This window comes from Salmo salar, chromosome ssa05, assembly GCF_905237065.1.
Source record: "Salmo salar chromosome ssa05, Ssal_v3.1, whole genome shotgun sequence".
Lineage (NCBI taxonomy): Eukaryota > Metazoa > Chordata > Actinopteri > Salmoniformes > Salmonidae > Salmo > Salmo salar.
In genome coordinates this window covers 25,062,153-25,081,802 of record NC_059446.1, presented here as the reverse complement: position 1 = coordinate 25,081,802, position 19,650 = coordinate 25,062,153, and the positions used below count along the sequence as shown (strand labels likewise).

General features: G+C 41.4%; 5 protein-coding genes, 1 long non-coding RNA gene and 1 other non-coding gene across 16 annotated transcripts in view; 4 read left to right on the top strand and 3 right to left on the bottom strand.

Annotated features, from left to right (window-relative positions):
* Window positions 1-385: 385 nt before the first annotated feature.
* LOC106604444 (NADH dehydrogenase [ubiquinone] 1 alpha subcomplex subunit 1) lies at window positions 386-1,296 on the bottom strand. Its single transcript, XM_014199060.1, has 3 exons — window positions 831-1,296; window positions 595-684; window positions 386-483 (listed from the first exon to the last, which is right to left on the bottom strand). Exons 1-3 carry the CDS (start codon window positions 930-932, stop codon window positions 463-465), a joined length of 213 nt encoding a protein of 70 aa, XP_014054535.1. The 5' UTR covers window positions 933-1,296; the 3' UTR covers window positions 386-462.
* Window positions 1,297-1,476: 180 nt separating this feature from the next.
* upf3b (UPF3B regulator of nonsense mediated mRNA decay) lies at window positions 1,477-10,190 on the top strand. The gene is made up of 10 exons (XM_014199058.2): window positions 1,477-1,782; window positions 2,914-3,020; window positions 3,109-3,215; window positions 3,786-3,884; window positions 6,471-6,581; window positions 6,735-6,778; window positions 6,883-7,071; window positions 7,197-7,360; window positions 8,064-8,430; window positions 8,655-10,190. Exons 1-10 carry the CDS (start codon window positions 1,669-1,671, stop codon window positions 8,790-8,792), a joined length of 1,440 nt encoding a protein of 479 aa, XP_014054533.1. The 5' UTR covers window positions 1,477-1,668; the 3' UTR covers window positions 8,793-10,190.
* A 118-nt stretch (window positions 10,191-10,308) lies between these two features.
* Window positions 10,309-11,821, top strand: rl39 (60S ribosomal protein L39). Of its 3 annotated transcripts, none has more exons than XM_014199025.1 (3): window positions 10,309-10,455; window positions 10,857-10,960; window positions 11,627-11,821. In XM_014199025.1, exons 1-3 carry the CDS (start codon window positions 10,321-10,323, stop codon window positions 11,673-11,675), a joined length of 288 nt encoding a protein of 95 aa, XP_014054500.1. In that variant the 5' UTR covers window positions 10,309-10,320; the 3' UTR covers window positions 11,676-11,821.
* Window positions 11,031-11,159, top strand: LOC123743260 (small nucleolar RNA SNORA69). Its single transcript, XR_006770068.1, has one exon. It is a non-coding gene; the product is annotated as a small nucleolar RNA SNORA69 (small nucleolar RNA).
* Window positions 11,822-12,751: 930 nt separating the features above from the next.
* Window positions 12,752-14,813, bottom strand: LOC106604443 (ankyrin repeat domain-containing protein SOWAHC). Its single transcript, XM_014199059.2, has 2 exons — window positions 14,521-14,813; window positions 12,752-14,083 (listed from the first exon to the last, which is right to left on the bottom strand). The coding sequence occupies exon 2, from the start codon at window positions 13,968-13,970 to the stop codon at window positions 12,957-12,959; it is 1,014 nt and encodes a 337-aa protein (XP_014054534.1). The 5' UTR covers window positions 13,971-14,083; window positions 14,521-14,813; the 3' UTR covers window positions 12,752-12,956.
* A 508-nt stretch (window positions 14,814-15,321) lies between these two features.
* Window positions 15,322-16,848, bottom strand: LOC106604446 (uncharacterized). Its single transcript, XR_001328673.2, has 4 exons — window positions 16,572-16,848; window positions 16,140-16,228; window positions 15,773-15,912; window positions 15,322-15,484 (listed from the first exon to the last, which is right to left on the bottom strand). It is a non-coding gene; the product is annotated as an uncharacterized lncRNA (long non-coding RNA).
* LOC106604445 (septin-6) overlaps window positions 16,008-19,650 on the top strand; it is a 44,115-nt gene continuing 40,472 nt past the window's right edge. For 4 of the 8 annotated variants that reach the window (XR_006769841.1, XR_006769839.1, XM_045717997.1 and 1 more), the window contains exon 1: window positions 16,008-16,236. Coding sequence is in view for 5 of the 8 variants with exons in the window: in XM_045717997.1 (XP_045573953.1) it covers window positions 16,183-16,236 (54 nt within the window). In the remaining 3 variants the exon portion in view is untranslated. Of the gene's footprint in view, window positions 16,237-17,324; window positions 17,608-19,650 lie in introns of those variants that run through there. The other 4 variants (XR_006769840.1, XM_045718000.1, XM_045717999.1 and 1 more) reach the window with 3 other exon arrangements.

Below are 19,650 nucleotides of genomic sequence, written 5' to 3'. Positions count from 1 at the left end.
ACATGATATGTGCAGCATGACTGCAGTAAAGACGACCTGGTAAGTGCCCAGTCAAGCAACTAGGGTCATCTAGAACCATACATCAGAAGGACATAACATGTTATGAATATCAGTCACAGGAGGTTGATGGCACCTCAGTTGGGGCTTGTGGTAATGGCTGGAGTGGAATGGTATTAAATACATGGTTTGCATGTGTTTGATGCCCTTCGCTCCAGCCATTATTATTAGCTGTCCTCCCCTGATATCAGTGAATGGGAGCAATTCCTTAGGATCCATAGAAAGTAGTTACAAATTGTCTATTGAATACATTCAAAACTCTGTAAACCTGATGTGTTATTTCATAAGGTTTTCAACGTAATCAGCAGTAACTACACAAAGAAACTGATTAATTCAGACAATACATAACTTTATTAATGTACAACGAATTCTGACAGAAATCCATTCTATAGGTGAGATCTGGGATCAGTGGATATTCTCAAGTCCCTGTAAAGAAGAGAAAGATTTAGGTAGGCCTAAGTAATGCCTGACAGACACTAATAATATAACGTTACAGTACTTCGTTATTGCATAAACGTGAATTCATTGCCTGTTTACCTTCGATTTGTAATACAAATCCACTCCTGACACACGTCTGTCTCTCTCCATCAGATACCACTGATATGGAACCCGGGCGATTCTCTTTTCCTAAAAGTCAAAGAGAAGAAGTGTTAGCATAGCTAATTTAGTATATAGAACTAGCTAATGGTATTACTTCAACCAGTTCAAAACTTCACATTTAGCTAGCTAACTATTGCAGTCATTCAACACATCGGTAAGCAAATATCTCTCACCTTCCCCCCGTTAGTGAGTTTGTGGATCTGTGCAGTGAAAACCCCAGGAAGGATAAGACAAACAGTCATGACTCCGAGACCGGGAAGAATTTCGTACCACATAGCTGCAATGTGGGTGACGCAAGTGACAAAGGCCTTTATTTGTCAGACACGCCAAATACGACAGTTTATTTTGCTAAATTGCTAACAAAATGTCGATCGACCTGAAAAGTTCACGGTCATCCGTTCAATTCCGGAAGCGGAAGAGAGAGGCCCAACTCGGCGGTCTTCCTCCAAGCAGGTGACGTTTTTTCGACGTTTCGCCCACCAAGCAATGAGTGTTTCAATGGAGGTCAATGAGTGTCGAATTTGCTCCCCCCCAAAATAATGGCTTATTTGCTACGTGAGGTTTATTTGATCGAATATAAGTTTCGTGATGCTTAAGTTGTTACGAGTGTACTGATATAAGTAGGACACGTAACATCCCGGCAACTGTGAGAAAAACAATTTATATCGGAGATGTCTCGAAATAGCTATGCATATTCATGTTACGAGGTTAGTAGCATCGCATCTCAATTGAATACAGGCAGTTGACGTCAACAACCCTCGTCGAATATTAAAGCATGATTACAATAATGAGATGTATCCACCAATCCAAAGAAAGGATAGGCGGGAGCTAGATAGCCCGCCGTGCCGCTTTGTGGACAACGGCTCCCATTGTTAGGGCGTAGAGAGATGTATCTTGTCAGTATATCCATAATCTTTGGTCTCCCAAAAGCCAATCAACAATCGTTAGCAAACAAGCAAGTAAAAAAAGTTGATACAGGACTGTAGATTGCAACAGGTTTATGGTATAACGATGAAAGAAGACAAGGAAAACACTCGTCCGATTGAGAAAATTATGGAGATAAAATGCGAAGATACTGAAAAAACGGAGAAGCCAAAGCCGGAGAAGAAAGAAGCAATGACGAAGGTACGCCAGCTAACAACATTAGCCACCTAGCTAGCTAAGGCAAAATAGCTAATGTTAGCTAGCTACATGGATTTCACTAGGCTAGCTACTCCTGTATTGCTGGCAAGCTAGCTAGTAGAGCTGGCGTGATTAACCTTTGTAATTGAACTTGGTTAACGTTAGCTAGCTTTTGAATGTCGCATATTGAAGAGATGTTTAAGTTATACTGAAGAAAAAGAGAAACGCAACAATTTCATTGATTTTACTGAGTTACAGTTCATATGAGGAAATCGGTCAAATTAAATGAATTCATTAGGCCCTAATGGATTGCACATGACTGGGTATACATATGTATTTGTTGGTCACATACACCTTAAATGGGCCTCGATCTCCCAACGGTATTTTTGTGCATTAAAATTGCCTTCAATAAAATGCAATTGTGTTTGTTGTCCGTAGTTTATGCCTGCCTGCCCATACCATAACCCCACCGCCATTATGGGGCACTCTATTAACAACGTTGACATGAAACCGCTTGCACACACAACGCCATACACGTGGTCTGCGGTTGTGAGGCTGGTTGGACATAATGCCAAATTCTCTAAAACAACTTTAGAGGCAGTTTATGGTAAATGTAATATTAATTTCTCATCTGGTAACAGCTCTGGTGGACATTCCTGCAGTCTGCATGCCAATTGCCTGCTCCCTCAACTTGAGAAATCTGGCATTGTGTTGTGACATCTGCACATTTTAGTGGCCTTTTATTGTCCCCAGCACGAGGTGCACCTGTGTAATGATCATGCTGTTTAGTCCTTTCTTGATATGCTACACCTGTCAGGTTGATGGATTATCTTGGCAAAGCAGAAATGCTCACTAAAAGGGATGTAAATACATTTGTGCGCAAACAGAGAAATAAGGAAATGTTTTTTTTGTGCGTATGGACCATTTCTGGGATCTTTTTCAGCTCATGAAACATGATACCAACACTTTACGTGTTGCGTTTATATTTTTGTTATGTGTATTTAGCTAGTGAGCCTGCTAACTTAACCAATACTTAGCTAAAAACCAACGCTGCTATTTTAACCATCTGGCTTTGAAGGCTCGGATATTCAGTTGATAAGTTGGCTAACATTTGAGTGTCTTGTTTTTCCACAGATCATTATCCGACGTCTGCCTCCTAGCATAACCAAGGAGGAACTGGAGGATCAATTGCAGCCACTTCCAGAAGTGGACTACCTCGAATTTTTCTCCAATGACAGCAGGTGCATATAGTCTGCTGTTGATTACCATTGTCTGTCAGAATCACATATTTGGTACCCTGGTTACTTACTTAGCTTTTCTCCTGTACAGCATGTACCCCCACGTCTTCGCCAGAGCATACATCAACTTCAAGAATCAGGAAGATATTGTCCTTTTCAGAGACCGGTTTGATGGATATGTGTTCATTGATAATAGAGGTGTGATTCATTTCAGTTCATTAAAAGATTGGCGTTTTAGGCCTCCCGAGTGGCGCAGTGTTCTAAGGCACTGCAGTGCTAGCTGTGCCACTAGATATCCTGGTTGCAGTCCAGGCTCTGTCGCAGCCGGCCACGACCGGGAGACCCATGGGGCCCAGCGTCGTCTGGGTTAGGGGAGGGGTTGGCTGGCAGGGAGGTTCTTGTCCCATCGCGCAGTAGAGACTCCTGTGGCGGCCCGGGCGCAATGCATGCTGACACTGTCGCCAGGTGCACGGTGTTTCCATACGACACATTGGTGCGGCTGGCTTCCGGGTTAAGCGGGCATTGTGTCAAGAAGCAGTGCAGCTCGGCTGGGTTGTGTTTCGGCTCTCGACCTTCGCCTCTCCCGAGTCCGTACGGGAGTTGCAGCGATGGGACAAGACTAACTACCAATTGGATAACACGAAATTGGGGAGAAAAAGGGGTAAAAAAAATAAGACTGACATCTAATAAGAACCACACAATATAAGCCTACATTGCAGCAACTTCTGAGTGAATTGTGTATTAGTGTTGCCCCTTTGTTTTCAACAGGGCAGGAGTATCCAGCCATTGTTGAATTTGCTCCTTTTCAAAAGATTGCCAAAAAAAGGAGTAAGAAAAAGGATGCCAAAAGTGGAACAATCGATGAAGGTGAAAATGTTACATTAGTCATTATATGGTTGGTTGCAATTGCACACCATGTACAATGCATTTGGATACAGACCCCTTGACCTTTTGCACGTTTTGTGTTACAGCCTTATTCTAAAATGTATTAAAATAAAAAATGTATATAATCAACTACACACAATACCCCATAATGACAAAGCGAAAACAGGTTTTTAGTTATGTTTGCAAATACCTTATTTACATAAGTATTCAGACCCTTTGCTATGAGACTTGAGCTCAGGTGTATCCTGTTTCCATTGATCATCCTTGAGATGTTTCTATAACTTGATTGGAGTCCACCTGTGGTAAATTCAACTGATTGGACATGACTTGGAAAGGCACACACCTGTCTACATAATGTCCCACAGTTGGAAGTGCATGTCAGAGCAAAAACAAAGCCGTGAGGTTGAAGGATTTGTCTGTAGAGCTCAGAGACAAGATTGTGTCGAGGCACAGATCTGGGGAACGGTACAAAAATTCCTACAACATTGAAGGTCCCCAAGAACACAGTGGCCTCCATTATTCTTAAATTGAAGAAATTTGGAACCATCAAGGCTCTTTCTTCCTAGAGCTGGCCGCCCAGCCAAACTGAGTAATCGTGGGAGAAGGGCCTTGGTCAGGGAGGTGACCAAAAACCCAATGGTTACTCAGAGCTCTAGAGTTCCTCTGTGGAGATGGTTGTCCTTCTGGAAGGTTCTTCCATCTCGGCAGCACTCCACCAATCAGGCCTTTATGGTGGAGTGGCCAGACGGAAGCCAGTCCTCAGTAAAAGGCACATGACAGCCCGCTTTGAGTTTGCCAAAAGGTACCTAAAGGACTCTCAGACCGTGAGAAACAAGATTCTCTGGTCTGATGAAACCAAGATTGTACTCTGGCCTGAATGCCAAGCGTCATGTCCGGCGGAAAGCTGGCACCATCCCTACGGTGAAGCATGGTGGTGGCTGCATCATGCTGTGGGGATGTTTTTCAGCGGCAGGGACTGGAAGACTAGTCAGGATTGAGGGAAAGATGAACGGAGCAAAGTACAGAGAGATCCTTGATGAAAACCTGCTCCAGAGCGCTCAGGATCTCAGACTGGGGCGAAGGTTCACCTTCCAACACAGCGAAGACAATGCAGGAGTGGCTTCAGGACATGTCCTTGAGTGACCTAGCCAGAACCTGGACTTGAACCCGATTTTTAACATCTCTGGAGAGACCTGAAAATAGCTGTGCAGCGACGCTCCCCATTCAACCTGACAGAGCTTGAGAGGATCTGCAGAGAAGAATGGGAGCAACTCCCCAAATACAGGTGTGCGAAGCTTGTAGTGTCATACCCAAGAAGACTTGAGGCTGTAATCGCTGCCAAAGGTTCTTCAACAAAGTACTGAGTAAAGGTTCTGAATACTTTCCAAATGCACCGAACAAAATTATAAACTTAACATGTAAAGTTTTGTTCCCATGTTTTTATGGGCTGAAATAAAAGAAATGTTCCGTACGTGCACAAAACGTATTTCGCTCAAGTTTTGTGCACACATTTGTTTACATCCCCATTACTGAGCATTTCTCCTTTGCCAAGATAATCCATCCACCTGATGTGTAGCATATCAAGAAGCTAACCACGCCAGCCCATGACCTTCACATCCGGCTTCTTCATCTGCGAGATCGTCTGAGACCAGCCACCGGGACAGATGATGAAACTGTTTGCACAAGTTGTCAAACTGTCTCAGGGAAGCTCATCTGTGTGCTCGTCATCCTCACCAGGGTCTTTACCTGACTGCAGTTCGGCATCGTAACCAACCGCAGTGGGCAAATGCTCACCTTCAATGGCACGTTTGAGAAGTGTGCTCTTCACAGGTGAATCCCGGTTTCAACTGTACTGGGCAAATGGCGTCGCGTGTGTGAGCGTTTTTACTGATGTCAACGTTGTTTACAAAGTGCCCTGTGGGGTTATGGTATGGGCAGGCATAAACTACGAACAATGAACACAATTGCATTTTATCGATGGCAATTTGTATGCACAGGCATACCGTGATGAGATCCTGATGCCCATTGTCAGCATGATAATGCGTGGCCCCATGTCGCAAGGATCTGTCCTCAATTCCCGGAAGCTGAAAATGTCCATTCTTCCAATGACCTGCACACGCACCAGAAATGTCACCCATTGAGAATGTTTGGGATGCTCTGGATCGATGTGTATGACAGCGTGTTCCAGTTCCCGCCAAAATCTAGCAACTTTGCACAGCCATTGACGAGTGGTACAACATTTCACAGGCCACAACCAGCCTGATCAACTCTATGCAAAGGAGATGTCATGCTGCATGAGGCAAATGGTGGTCACACCAGACACTGACTGGTTTTCTGATCCACGCCCCTACCATTTTTTAAAAAGGTATCTGTGACCAACAGATGCATATCAGTATTCCCAGTCATGTGAAATTCATAGATTAGGGCCTAATGGATTTATTTCAATTCACTGATTTCCTAATATGAACTGTAACTCAATTAAAATCTTTGAAATTGTTGCATTTGAATATTTTTGTTCAGTGTACATCCTCTAGCTGTAATGTCCCACTGAGACACTTTGTTCTTTAGATGCTGACTACAAGAAATTCCTGGAGATTTATAATGGTGATGATGAAAAGTTTACATCCACTCCTGAGACTCTACTGGAGGAAATAGAGGCGAAAACAAAGGAGCTAGTAGGTATGTAAACATGGCGGTAAACATTTTCTGGTTCCATTTGGTTGAAATCCAAGCCAGTTGAAACACGCTAGATGAGTGTTAATGTGAGATCAAGTAGTCTGCCAAAGGGGTATTTCAGTAATAGATAATTTTGCTTATTTTCTCCGCCTTTAGCTAAGAAAACGACTCCCCTCTTGGACTTCTTGAAGAACAAACAGGTATGTATAGCCAGTTTGGAATCTATGTATTTTAGCTGTGCTTCTCTTGCATGGTATATGAGGCTGGACAGATTATTCATGTGGTGTTGACTGCTGGTGGTCAGAGAATCCGTGAGGAAAAGAAAGAGGAGAGGAGAAGACGAGAGCTGGAACGGAAGCGCCAGCGGGACGAGGAACGTCGGAAGTGGAGGGAGGAGGACAGGAGGAAGCGCAAAGAAGCAGAGAAGTTTAAGAAAGGAGACAAATCTGCAGAGAAAGATAAAGACCAGGCAAAGGAGGAGCCAAAAATCAAGGTATGGAAAGGAGGAATCCTTTCAAACTACTCAACTGCGTGATGATACAGGGGATCCCGAATCGATTGTAGCAGAAATACACAAACTGCTTTTTTCATGTTGGTAATGCGTTTGTCTCTGTTCAGCTCCTGAGAAAACCAGACCGGGGAGATGACGTGGATGTGGAAAAGCCTAAAGAGAAGTCAAAGAAACCTGAGAAGGACAAGATGAAAGACGACAGAGCTCCTGGGGGTTCTGATATGAAGAAGCGCCAAAACCATGAAACCAGGGAGGATAGGGGATCACGGAAGTAAGTTGTCCCTGCATTCAGGATAGGGGGGGGGGTGGTGGTGGTGGTGTGTGTTTTGTGTGTGTGTGTTTTGTGTGTGTGTGTCTCCCTGCGCGACGGTTGAGCTAATGTGATTAGGATGAGGTTGTAGGTAACAAAAAAAATCCCAGGGCATAGACATATCTGATATGGGCAGAAAGATTAACAAGAATTTAAGCTAACGGCACTGTCCAATTTACAGTAGCTATTACAGTGAATGAATACCATGCTATTGTTTGAGAAGAGTGCACAATTATGAACTTAAATGTAGTAATAAACCTTTTAGACACATTTTGGCAGTCATGATAAAACATTGAACAGATATGCAATGGTTCATTGGATCAGTCTAAAACTTTTCACATACACTGCTGCCATCTAGTGGCCAAAATAATACATTATGGCCTTTCTCTTGCATTTGAAAGATGATGGTACAAAAAAACGCATGTTTTTTAATTTGAATTATCTTTTACCAGATCTAATGTGTTATTCTCCTACATTAATTTCACATTTCCACAAACTTCAGTGTTTCCTTTCAAATGGAATCAAGAATATGCATATCCTTGCTTCAGGTCCTAAGATACAGGCAGTTAGATTTGGCTACTTCATTTTAGGCGAAAATTTGAAAAAAAGGGTCCGATCCTTAAGGCTAATATTGTATTCATGTTAATGTGTTTGTCTTTCACAGAGCTGATGAAGATGGTCACAAAGAGGGACATAGAGATGGACACAAAGACTTCAGAGAGAGAGACGTAGAAAGATACAGGGACCGAGAACGAGACAGGGAGAGGGAACGGCGGCAGAAAGAGAAGGAGCGCATCAGACGACAGGATGAGGATCGACGAAGGAGGAGGGAACGGCACGACGGAGAGAACTCATACAGAAAGCGAGAGGACGAAGGGAAAAAGGAGAAAGGAGATCGTGTCTGGGAAAAGAGAAAGGGCGAGAATGCAGGAGACTCTGTAAGCCATACTTCAAGCCATACCGATAAGCCTAAAAAGTCAGAAGAAACACTGAGGGAGGAGAAGGCTAAAAGAGATCGTTTAAGAAACAAGGTAGTAACTTCAGTCTTTGTTGGAATGTAGTCAAATATACATTTTTTTCTGTATCAATCAATAATTCTGACCTGATGTTTTGACTTTGGGTAATCGGGATACTTTTTATTATTTTTATACCATTTTCTTCTGATTACCTAATGTTGATCTGATCACATTCCTGAATACTTTTGTCAATGTTTTTTGTCTCTTAACCATAGTTATTTTATTCCCTTGTGCATCAGGATCGGCCTGCCATTCAGCTTTACCAGCCAGGTGCTAGGAACCGAGGAGCTCGAGGTGGTGGAGGAGCAGAATCTCATGCTGGGGAGAGAAAGTCGGAGAGTGAGAGCAAGAGATCCCAAGAGAAGGGAGATGAATGATTAAAAAAATGACCACAAATAAAAAATGATAAAACGAGTGAGGAGAGGGAGAGAGATTTGCTCTGAGCCAAGCAAACTGGTGCCAGAGAGGCTCCTGCAGAGCCACATCCCGTCCTCCCACTCACAACCAGAGGCAGGGATGTGACCATGGTGCCCCCCTCAGTGCCTGAATGTGCCCCTCTTAGTTTTGTTTCTGAAGAAAATCAAGGGAAAGTTAGCACTTCCTTTTAATGTTTGCGAGAGTTTGATTAAAGGGCACAACGAGACAAAGCCAAAGCTTTCTAGGACCACATGAATTTTAAGTGACCTTACTACAGTATTGGTACACAGTCTGTGCTACACAGTTGCAAAGCACGGTTCCTATATTGAATAGGCTTTCACCCTGATTGGTTGTGTATTCTCTTTTTATCACATATAATACAACATTCTCTACTTTCGGAACAGTATAGGAGATTACTGATTTAAAGATATCCTGTTGCATCTATTAAAATCTATTTTGTTAACTTTTAGGCATATTTTAGGTTTATACTCTGTACATTTAAGGAGCGACTGCCTTTAAAAAGCAACGAATCCCTTTGAAGATGGCCTACGTGGCATCGATATGAGTCAAACAGTTATTCTAGTGTCAAAATGGACAACGTGTAAATTGGATACATTTGGTCATAAAGTCAGTCTCGTCTATAACGGGTAAATTAAGGTTTGGGTTTTTGTTTGACGATGACCATTTGCCCACTAACATGGGGTGAACAGCTGCAGTAATTGCGCTTTATCCAATAGCATAGACAATGAGACACCTGCCCAGCAGCGCCGACTTCGTTTGCGTAAGACAACACCTTGTGGATTTTGTTTTTTTTACTTGAGAAATACTGCACCAAACACCTTAGATGTAAAATCGCGCAACTGAAACATCCTCGGCAAAAACTCTTCAAATCTGTTATTAATTTATGTTACGTTAGATTCATTCTGGGGATATTGAGTTAGTGAAATAGGCATCCGCGTCTACAGTGTCATGGGGACAAACAATCAAACACGTATACAAGACTGATATCTAGTTTTTCAAATAAGCAACAGAAATAGTCTGTACAGGTAACAAAACAATAATACAATATTAAGTTATATTATTTCACCGATTCGGGAGAATGAAATAGCCATTTCATTGTACATATTAAACTGAGCAATGCCTTGATTTGAGACTACATGGAACCCCCAATGGGTGACTATTAACCTTAACCTGTGGCCTTCCCCGTCATACATATATGCATCTTCATACATAAACAATGCTACTGTATGGTTAACAAAATTCGAATTGGAATAAACATTTTCTGTTTCTTTCATAATTGATGTAGCCTTGCTAAACACAGTGAAAAATGACCGAAATAAATAATGTTTTGATCTAAATTGTGTATGGGATTTATTCATTACTCCAAATTGGTATGTACTGTAAATAGTTTCATGAGAGAAAAACCATAACTCGTACTTTTTACAAGTGGTACAGATATCATGTTGATGCAATGCGGAAGGGATCCACATGATGGCGCTGTGGGCGCGCAGCGCAAGAATTTTCTCCACCCTGATTGGTTCAGATTGCATACATCGCCACCGCTTCCCCTCCTTCTTTCTCTTCGGCCTCCGCCATTGTGGTGTAAGGACTGTGCACGAAATGGTAAGTTGAAATCTTATAACATCCTTGTCCAATTAAGTGAAATCCGTACTTTTTCATATCATTCGCATAGTGTTTTTTACGGCCACACCGAAATACTTTATATTGTCTCCGATAGTAGTATTAAGTCCTTAGAAAATTACATTTTAGAATCGTGTGAACCAAGCCGGTGTTTACTGAAAATGGACATAAGTTATGTAAGCAGACCTGCCAGCAATAAGTTGTCACACTAACCTAATTTTCATAAATGTCAAAATTGTAACGTTTCTACTTACTCGTCAACCGGTAACAAGTGCGAAACGCTAGCTAGTAGGGTTAGCTAGAAAAACACGTCAGTTACGCCTGGCACGTGATTAAATAAATGCAGGTTTAGCTAGTTAACATGGCTCATCTCTTCATTTCAGTCGTCCCACAAGACTTTCAGGATCAAACGCTTTCTCGCCAAGAAGCAGAAGCAGAACAGGCCAATTCCACAGTGGATCAGAATGAAGACTGGCAACAAGATCAGGTATGTGTGTTATCTGCCTAGCCTCCCTCTGTACGGTGTAACTGGTGCTGAATGCACGATATGACGATCTAAAGCAGGTCTGCAATTGCAGTGCTTCCATTCAGTGGGAGTGGTGTCATTAATCCTGCTGAGAGTAATCAAATCAATATCAAATTGTATTTGTCACGTGCTGAATACAAAAGGTGTAGATCTTACAGTGAAATGCTTACTTACAAGCCCTTTACCAACAATGCAGTTAAAAATAAGTTAACGTATTTAGTAAAATTATAGTTAATGATTAAATGTACCTTCCACTTTGGAGTTCACGTCACCTGTGACTGTTCTCTTTTAGTAGAGCAATGGAGATAAGTATCATAGCTGTCTACTGAAGTAATGTGGTTCTTGTTTATCCAATAGTAAGTTTGTCTTTCAACCATATTGGGGCTGACATCCCCATTGTGGATGAAATCTATTGGCAGTACCTCAACCTCATTTCCTTTGCTTTTGGGCATATGGAAATGACTCCTTGGATGTCTGCCAAGTTATTGTGTAGAAACAAGCTTAAGTACAAACTGTCTTAATACCGAGAAACTTAAAAAAAAAAAAAATGTTTTAACTAATGCCACCATGGAGACTGATTGGTAGTTCTATTATCAGTCCAAATCATTCCTGGTTTCAATGTTCCAGGTATAACTCCAAGAGGAGACACTGGAGGAGGACCAAGCTGGGCTTGTAAATGCACAGGTCTTCAGATCTCCAGCATCTTCCACCTGCTGGGCCCTGATCTGGAGAGGAAGCCATACTATCTGGAACAGCAGTCTTTTTGTACAGATACTCTGGTTATGCTCGTGTTTGACAATAAAAGATTTGTGATAAATTAGATTTGGTTGTGCCATGTGAGTGTTTTCAAAACTCAATAAATCAGTGTTTCTCAAACTGTCCTGCAGACCCCAAGGGGTGCACATTTAGTTTTTTGCCCATAACACTACACTACTGGTTCAAAGCTTCATGATTAGTTGACTACTTAAATCTGCTGTGTAGTTAGGGCAAAAAACAAATTGTGCACCCCTTGAGGGTCCCCAGGACTGAGTTTGGGGAAACTGCAATACATCCTTTACTCTGGAAATGCTTGAATGAAAATGTAGAAAGCTTCCAATATTTGCCACCCATGTTTCATTGGTGTTACCTACTTTGATAGAGTGGACATTAGTGCAAAGATCTACATTTGATAATAGAAAGGCATTACACTGTAGGGTCACAGGGCATATGATAAGTTGACTAAATGACTGGCTAGTGACCCTGTCACTTCAGAATTGTTTGCTCAAACCAAAATGTAAAATATGGAATGGTCAGGTTATTCTACTCTTAACCACCAGGGGGAGAATTGTGACCTTTCTGCTGGCGAAATGCCTTTTTGTCCACTAAAAACCTACAAATGCACTACACTTAAGTGAGGCTAATGCATTGATCAGTGATTCTGACTTAAACACATTACTATTGAAAGTCCAATCTAGTTTAATTAGGAATGGGTTTACATGGGCGCAAGTCAATGTTATTAAATGTTCAATCCAAAGAAACCCGTGTGTAATTGAAGCGAAGACTAGTGTTCTTTGTATAATCGACCATAACACCCTAAGCAGAATTGTTACTTTACAAGTTCATTTTTAGAATGATCGGCTGTATTTGAGAATATAACATGTCTCTAGTTCTGTAGCAATTGCTATACCTATGCTTCCATAATTTGCAGGAAGTGTCAAAATTAGTGTTGATAAACAACTCTTTCGGTGTAGAAACCAAGAGCACACGCGTGAATGCCGGCAAATATAACAGTGTATTTAATGTCAATTGTTGAATACAGAACATTCTGAAGATGAAAGTAAAACTGCTCCACTGCAGCCCATAATCAGTTTTTCGCCCATCCTAGGGGTGCGTAAAAGTATTTACAAACAATGCTCACTCAATGAGTCATGATGAAAACGCTTGATTTCGCGTGGGGAAACATGTGACCGTCTGACCTTTAATTTTTGTTCACAAATGACATGAATGGAGCGAACAACTTTTTAAATGAGCCGCGCCAGCTGTCATTCCTTCGAGTCCGATCAAAGTAGACTGGATCGTGTCTCTCCTCATCACTTAATTCTGACTTGGGTACTAGTGTGGCACTGTTGTTAGTGTTCCGCTGACCCACGCTACGGTGCTCATCATCCCAAGTGCCAAGAAGCTCCTTCATCTCCTCAGGGGCGTTGCCCTTCAGATATTGCCACGCTTTCCTTCCATTGTAATCCATGGCATCGATATTGGCACCGAACGCACCGACTAGAATTTTAATTACCATGTATCGACTGTGCATAGCTGCTACGTGGAGTGGGGTGAGCCCCCCACTGCCCTTCAAATTCACGTTGACTGGAATCCCCTCCTTTTCAGCATGCCTTAGCAATTGTATTAGTGTCTCATCCTGGCCACTTTTGGCTAACCAGTGTAGCACTGTAAACCCACTGACAAAATCTTTCCTGGTAAGTAGACTGGAATCTTCGGAAAGAAAGTCCATGATGGTTTCATAGTTTCCATCCACAACAGACAACATCCATGCATGCTCCATGGGGCACAGAGCCCAACCTTCCACCTCCTCCTCACCAATCTCCCTTGAAGACGCACCGGAACCTTTTGAAGATAGAACACTCGCAAATCCACTGGACGAGTTGTTCAATAATAAGTCCTTCAAGTATATTTTACGCATGGCGGGTGTGAGCGAGCCTCTCTCGGATGAGCTACTGTTGGTGTCACACACCTCTGGCTGTCTCTGCAGCCTTGATCTGCGTGCCGAAGCAGTAGTGACACTGGCAGGGAAAGCCCGCAATCCAGCTCTAGACAAGCGGTCCAAGACGTTGGCCTGTCCAGATTGCTTGACATGGGAGTCTTGCCCATTATTATTCGGTTCAGATCCAGACTCTAATGCGCCTCCGTCTTGCAGGGGTTGGAAATGTGTCACCGAGTTGTCTGTCGGCTCTCTGATGCTGGTGCCGTTATACATGTTGCCTGACTTAGTTACTTTTTCTCGTTTCCTCAATTTAGGTAAGTATTTTGGATAGCATTAAACAAGGAAATGCTTGTCTCCATTGCACATTGGACCTTCAATACTTGTCTCTGAAAAAACAACAAAATGTTTATTAGCCTATAGGCCACTCATTTTGTAGCACAAACTCGTCATACACATTTTGTATTTTATTATTTAGTAAAAAATACATGTTATTAGCTAAAACGTTTAATTCTATTCGGTCTTTGAAAATAAGAACATGGTAGTGTAGACGTACTTCTCCCCAATAAAGTTATAGCATATATGCCTACATTTTTGTGAAACTTAAACATGTTTTATTAAAATAATCCTTCATTGCTCGTTTAAAAAACAAATTAGATCTCTCCTTTCCTGTTTTCAGTTGCCCAATTACACAGGCTTGTAGACATTGGCTACATCGTGATTAACAGACAGTTTAGTGACCTCTCTTGTAGACTCACATGTAAACAAAGAAAAAAATGCTGCTTTTATTTATATTGGATAGGTCATAAACAACAGTTCCGCTCACCTGTAATCACTCTACTTTGTGTGCCAAGAAGCATTTACGTATATCCTCTTAGCGCGCGTCATTTTAACTTTCTCTTTAACCAGTTATTCAAGCGTAAACCTATTTTGTCAACAGCAACCACCCTTCTACACCGATAGGCTCTCTGGAACTATCTTAAAGTTGAAGTTCACCCTCCAAAAAAATGTAAAATAATTTTCACTTCCTATTCTCTCCTCACTCCCCTAGCCTCAACAGTAACAGACAAAGTTCAATTCTAATTCCTATGACTAAACCAACAGCACTACAACCTCAAGCACACGTGACCACTAGTGAACTTCTCAAAGGGAGGGAAGTAAAACTTAGAAAAAAAATACAGCCAGTCACCATGTTGACTCACTCCCAATTCATCACTTATTAATGCACAGAGATAAGGAGTTACTGTTAGGTGTGGGCTATACCATGTAGCCTACATGCAGGTAGAGAGTACATGCAATTACATTATCTAGCTTGTATTTTCATGCTCAGTCTCTGGAATCAGGTCTCCTGGTCCCAGATCTGTTTCTGCAGTCATGCCAACTCCTAAGGCCATTGGGGCCTTACAATTGCCATAGGAGTTGACAAGACAGCAGCACAGACAGGTCTTGAACCAGGCAAGGAATCACTGACAGAACAGTTCACACATATCCTAAAGGATTAGCCTTGAAAAGGTATAGGCAATACTGACTTGTGAGACAACCAAGGGATCATTTCAGCATGATCATATTGCAAGTGTCCTAGATTTCTGGCAGCCAACGTGACAAAAATACAATTAACTCACTAGAAAACTATTCAGACTAAAACTTTATTCATAAAAAAAACAATTATACAGATTAATACGTTTTCAACTGTACAAAGCCATAGACTCATACATCCATCTCTGGGGGCAGGTCAATGATCAGCTCATTGATAGTTTGAAGGAAGGCATCCAATTCCTTAGTGCAATTCTCTGAGTAAAAAAAAGAAGAGAGTAATTGAAATATGACAAACTGACAATCTCACAATGGAATTTAACCCCAAATCCTGAAGCGAACCGGAGCGTCGCAGGTTCTTCAATGGAGACAAACGTGTGTATGTCTCGAGCACTTCAAAGTCCTCTTCAGGCAAACATGGCATTTGTGGAAGATATACCAATCCTGCCAGCGCAAGATGACTCATAATGAGAACATTATGATCACTACACAGATATAGGCACATCACCTGGCTAACATGATTTGTGAAATTGTGAGTTTCTGACCTGAGTCTCAAGGAGTTTGTTCTTTTGTCCATTTACAGTTGGAGTTGAGGTGATCTTGTTCACTACCACCAAAGCCGTGCGACCAGACTGTAAAGGAACATGCTACTTTTTTCCTGTCAGCAGAGTCTTCAAGAGGTTTTCTGCAACCATAGATTTTAAGTGGTAAATATGCTGAGTAAAGCATGTACCATTGATATCAACCATTAGGGAGCACTGATTTCATGTTTTACTGTCTCGTATGGTAGTGCATGCGAGTTCTCATTGGAATTAACTCAACCAATGTAGGTTATGAAGCATCACAGAGAGTTCTAGTAAGGTAGACAAACAGGTCAATAATTGACAATTGTGTGTAGGTAGGGCAGACTACCTGGAGCAGATATCAACCGCTGGCGCGTCTTTAGCACAGGTGTATGGAGGGTGGCATTTTCTCTCTGCGAAGATTATTGAAGCCATTTCCTGTTTGGGTAAAGTAGTAGCTAATTAGTAAAATATTGTTACCTAGCTATCTCAGACAATTACCTAGGCTATTTATTATCAACTATCGGGGTATCAAAATACGCTTGAGGTTTGTGACAACCCAGAAAACAAACCCCGAGAGTAACATTTGTGCAGACAGGGTCCAAGTATGTTCAGAAAACCTTTGGTTTGGTTGGTGGCTAGCAGTTTCTCAACTCCACGATGTAACCTTAGCTAAATTGCATCGTGAGACACTCTTAGTTGGTGGCATGCTAACGTTGGCTGGAGCTAGTTAGCTGCAGTCATGCATACTTTTGTCATGCAAAACTTAAGCGCCAGTTACCTTGCTTATAATGTGCTAAATTATACCGTGTCAAGGATTTGCCGTTTGGTGGCTAGTGGTCATATGAGTGCATTTGATCGTATTCGTGTCCGGTATCATGGGCTTGTCCGTTTGTTTTGATTTGTATAAGCAGAAACGTCTTCGCGACTTCCTTTTCATCCCATTGCATTGGTTTACATGCGCACGGGAGCCAGTCGCACGGTTAGAGCTATACGGGACCCTTGGGACATCCATAACCTAATAACCTTAACCCTCACTTAACCGTACCTTCACCACGTCAAACGGGTAAAGTCAGAGTTGGAACGTCCCAACGACCCCGAATAGCAAGGTTAACAGTTAACTACCAAACTTGCATTGTAACAATTTCCATGACTCTAGTGATTGTCATTCACCTCTACTGCTGTCATTCACCTCTACTGCAGACAGTGTGTTGAATGTGTTTTTTAGTTCTGATAATAAACTTGCTCTGTAATATCATAAATCAATTGTTCACTTTAAAAACAGCTTGACGTTATCACTTATGTAAAATATTTTCACTGATATAAAATTCCCAATCTCTTTTCTTTGTTTCTCCCTTGATAAATCGTAATCTTCCTATTATAAAGCTTATAATTTAATGGAAAGGCTATTGGCTTTGATGAAAATGGCAACATATTTGACAATTTCAGCAAAAAGATGAGCATTTCATGGCATCTTATTGGTCCAGCCGGTCCAGCCTACTCAGAAGGTTCCAAAGAAAATAGGGGTATACCATATAATTAAGGTGTATGTTATGAATGTAATTTGTTGGTTATGCAAACGTTATATTATCAGCTTAACATAGTGTATAATGATATGCTACCACCCGTTTTCAAAAGTTGATATTTTAATTAATGCTCTGACCATTTTGGATATTTTTTGTTGTTGATATAAATATCTGCGGACAAGTGGTACATTCTCTCGTGTATGAAGCCAACTCTGGTGTATGCAGCTTCCTGCATAGGGTCTTCATCCCCAAAAAATAACCATGGCGGCCACTGAAATAGCTAGGCAAGCGGTGAGTACTATAATTAAGGATGCTTTTCCTGCTCTTTTGGCTAGGGCACCGATGTAACTTGCTAAAATTAATACATTTGAGTAATTGTTGAATTGAACTCAAACAGCATAGATACATGTCGGTGGAAAGCCCCTCTCCTCATGGTTGTTGTACTGTTTTTACAAGTTAGCTCCTATCAAATGACCTCTTTATTACAACGTTAGTATCGCATTGATACAATGTATTTAGATAAATATCGCTCATTACGAAACCGCATGGTTTATCAAAATAAAAATGATCGCGAACATTCGATTGTTTGATTTAGGCTATTGCCCGCGTGCGTTCCCTTACTTGGTTATCGTTGCGGTCCAGTATCCTCATCCTTTCTCAATTTCGCAGTTAAAACTATTTATACATCACATTGATATGGTATTATTGATTGGATATTATGACTGTATTTATTTCTGGACATTGCAATTTGCATGCATATCCGCCGTCCCTCGTGAGTTCGATTATGTTAGTAGACTATCACATTGTTTCTGGTCCTCAGTCCCGTTACTTTGCTGGGCGTTGTCTGGTGTGCATAACGAATCATATAGGTTAACCGCTTGGGGATTATTCATATTATTGATATATAACTAAATAATAACGAGGCTAATAATTTGGATTCATCAAAAGGGATTTACTTAATTTCAGAATGTGTCAGCTTGAAAAATCACTGGGTGAAGGATTGGTAGGCTAAACTAAACAGGCTTTCCGGTTATGTTCACCAACATCAACGCTTTTTTGTGCAATTCATTCAACCCAAATGTCTCAATAAATGGAAGTCAACAACAAGCGTTATGTCATTGTGCAAGGGAGATGTGTTTTTGACCCCAAGTAGGCCTTGGGTTTGGTTATGCTGCACATGTAGGCCAGCTAAGGAGTGTGTTGAGTCAAGAAATACTGTCTGTTTAACCAAGAAATACTGTCTGTTTAACCAATAGCCTTTCAGCTTTTTAAACCCAATTCGAACTATCCAAATAATTGACAACTGTTTACCCAAGTTTGTGTAACTATTTTCAACCTCCCCTTTTAGCTGAGCGGATTTTGCAGTCTGCCTCAAAGCCACAATATATTTTAAAAGCAAATGTTGTTACATTTAGGCATTTTAGTGGTGGCGTTGCTGTGTTTCAGTTGATTCACTATTGATGGCACACATGTCAGTTCCATGTCATCTAAATTCCTTGTTTTCCTGCGACACCACCACCCTGTGGAGTTCTAGAAACAGGATGTCTGATGATGCTAGCTTTCTACTCTCTCTCTCTCACAGACACACACACACACACACACACACACACACACACACACACACACACACACACACACACACACACACACACACACACACACACACACACACATATCCATATTAGGCACTTATGGATTTGGGGTCAGGCCTACAACATTTCCTATTGGATTCGTAGGATCCATGTCCTCCTGTATCAAGTTGGGTCATCTGTTATAATACATATATTACTCTCACATAACAATGCCCTTGTTCTACAGTACCTCTCAAAATGTGATGCTTTACTTTCCATATATGGACATTGTGGTTTCAACAGTAGGCTGTGCTTTATGCCAATATGTCAGCATACAGGAAACAGGAAGTGTATTACAACTAGAGCACAGATCAAATCAAACTTTATTTGTCACATGCGCTGAATACAACAAGTGTAGACCTTACCGTGAAATGCATACTTACAAGCCCTTAACCAACAGTGCAGTTCAAGAAGAGTTAAGAAAATATTTACCAAATAGACTAAAGTAAAAAATTATAATTAAAAAGTAACACAATAAGAATAACAAGGCTATATACAGGGTGTACCGGTACCGAGTGAGTGTGCGGGGGTACAGGTTAGTTGAAGTAATTTGTACGTGTAGGTAAGGGTGAAGTGACTATATATTGATAATAAACAATGAGTAGCAGTAGTGTACAAAAGGGAGGGGGCAGGGGGGTCAATGTAAATAGTCCAGTGGCGATTTTATTAATTGTTCAGCAGTTTTATGGCTTGGGGGTGGAAG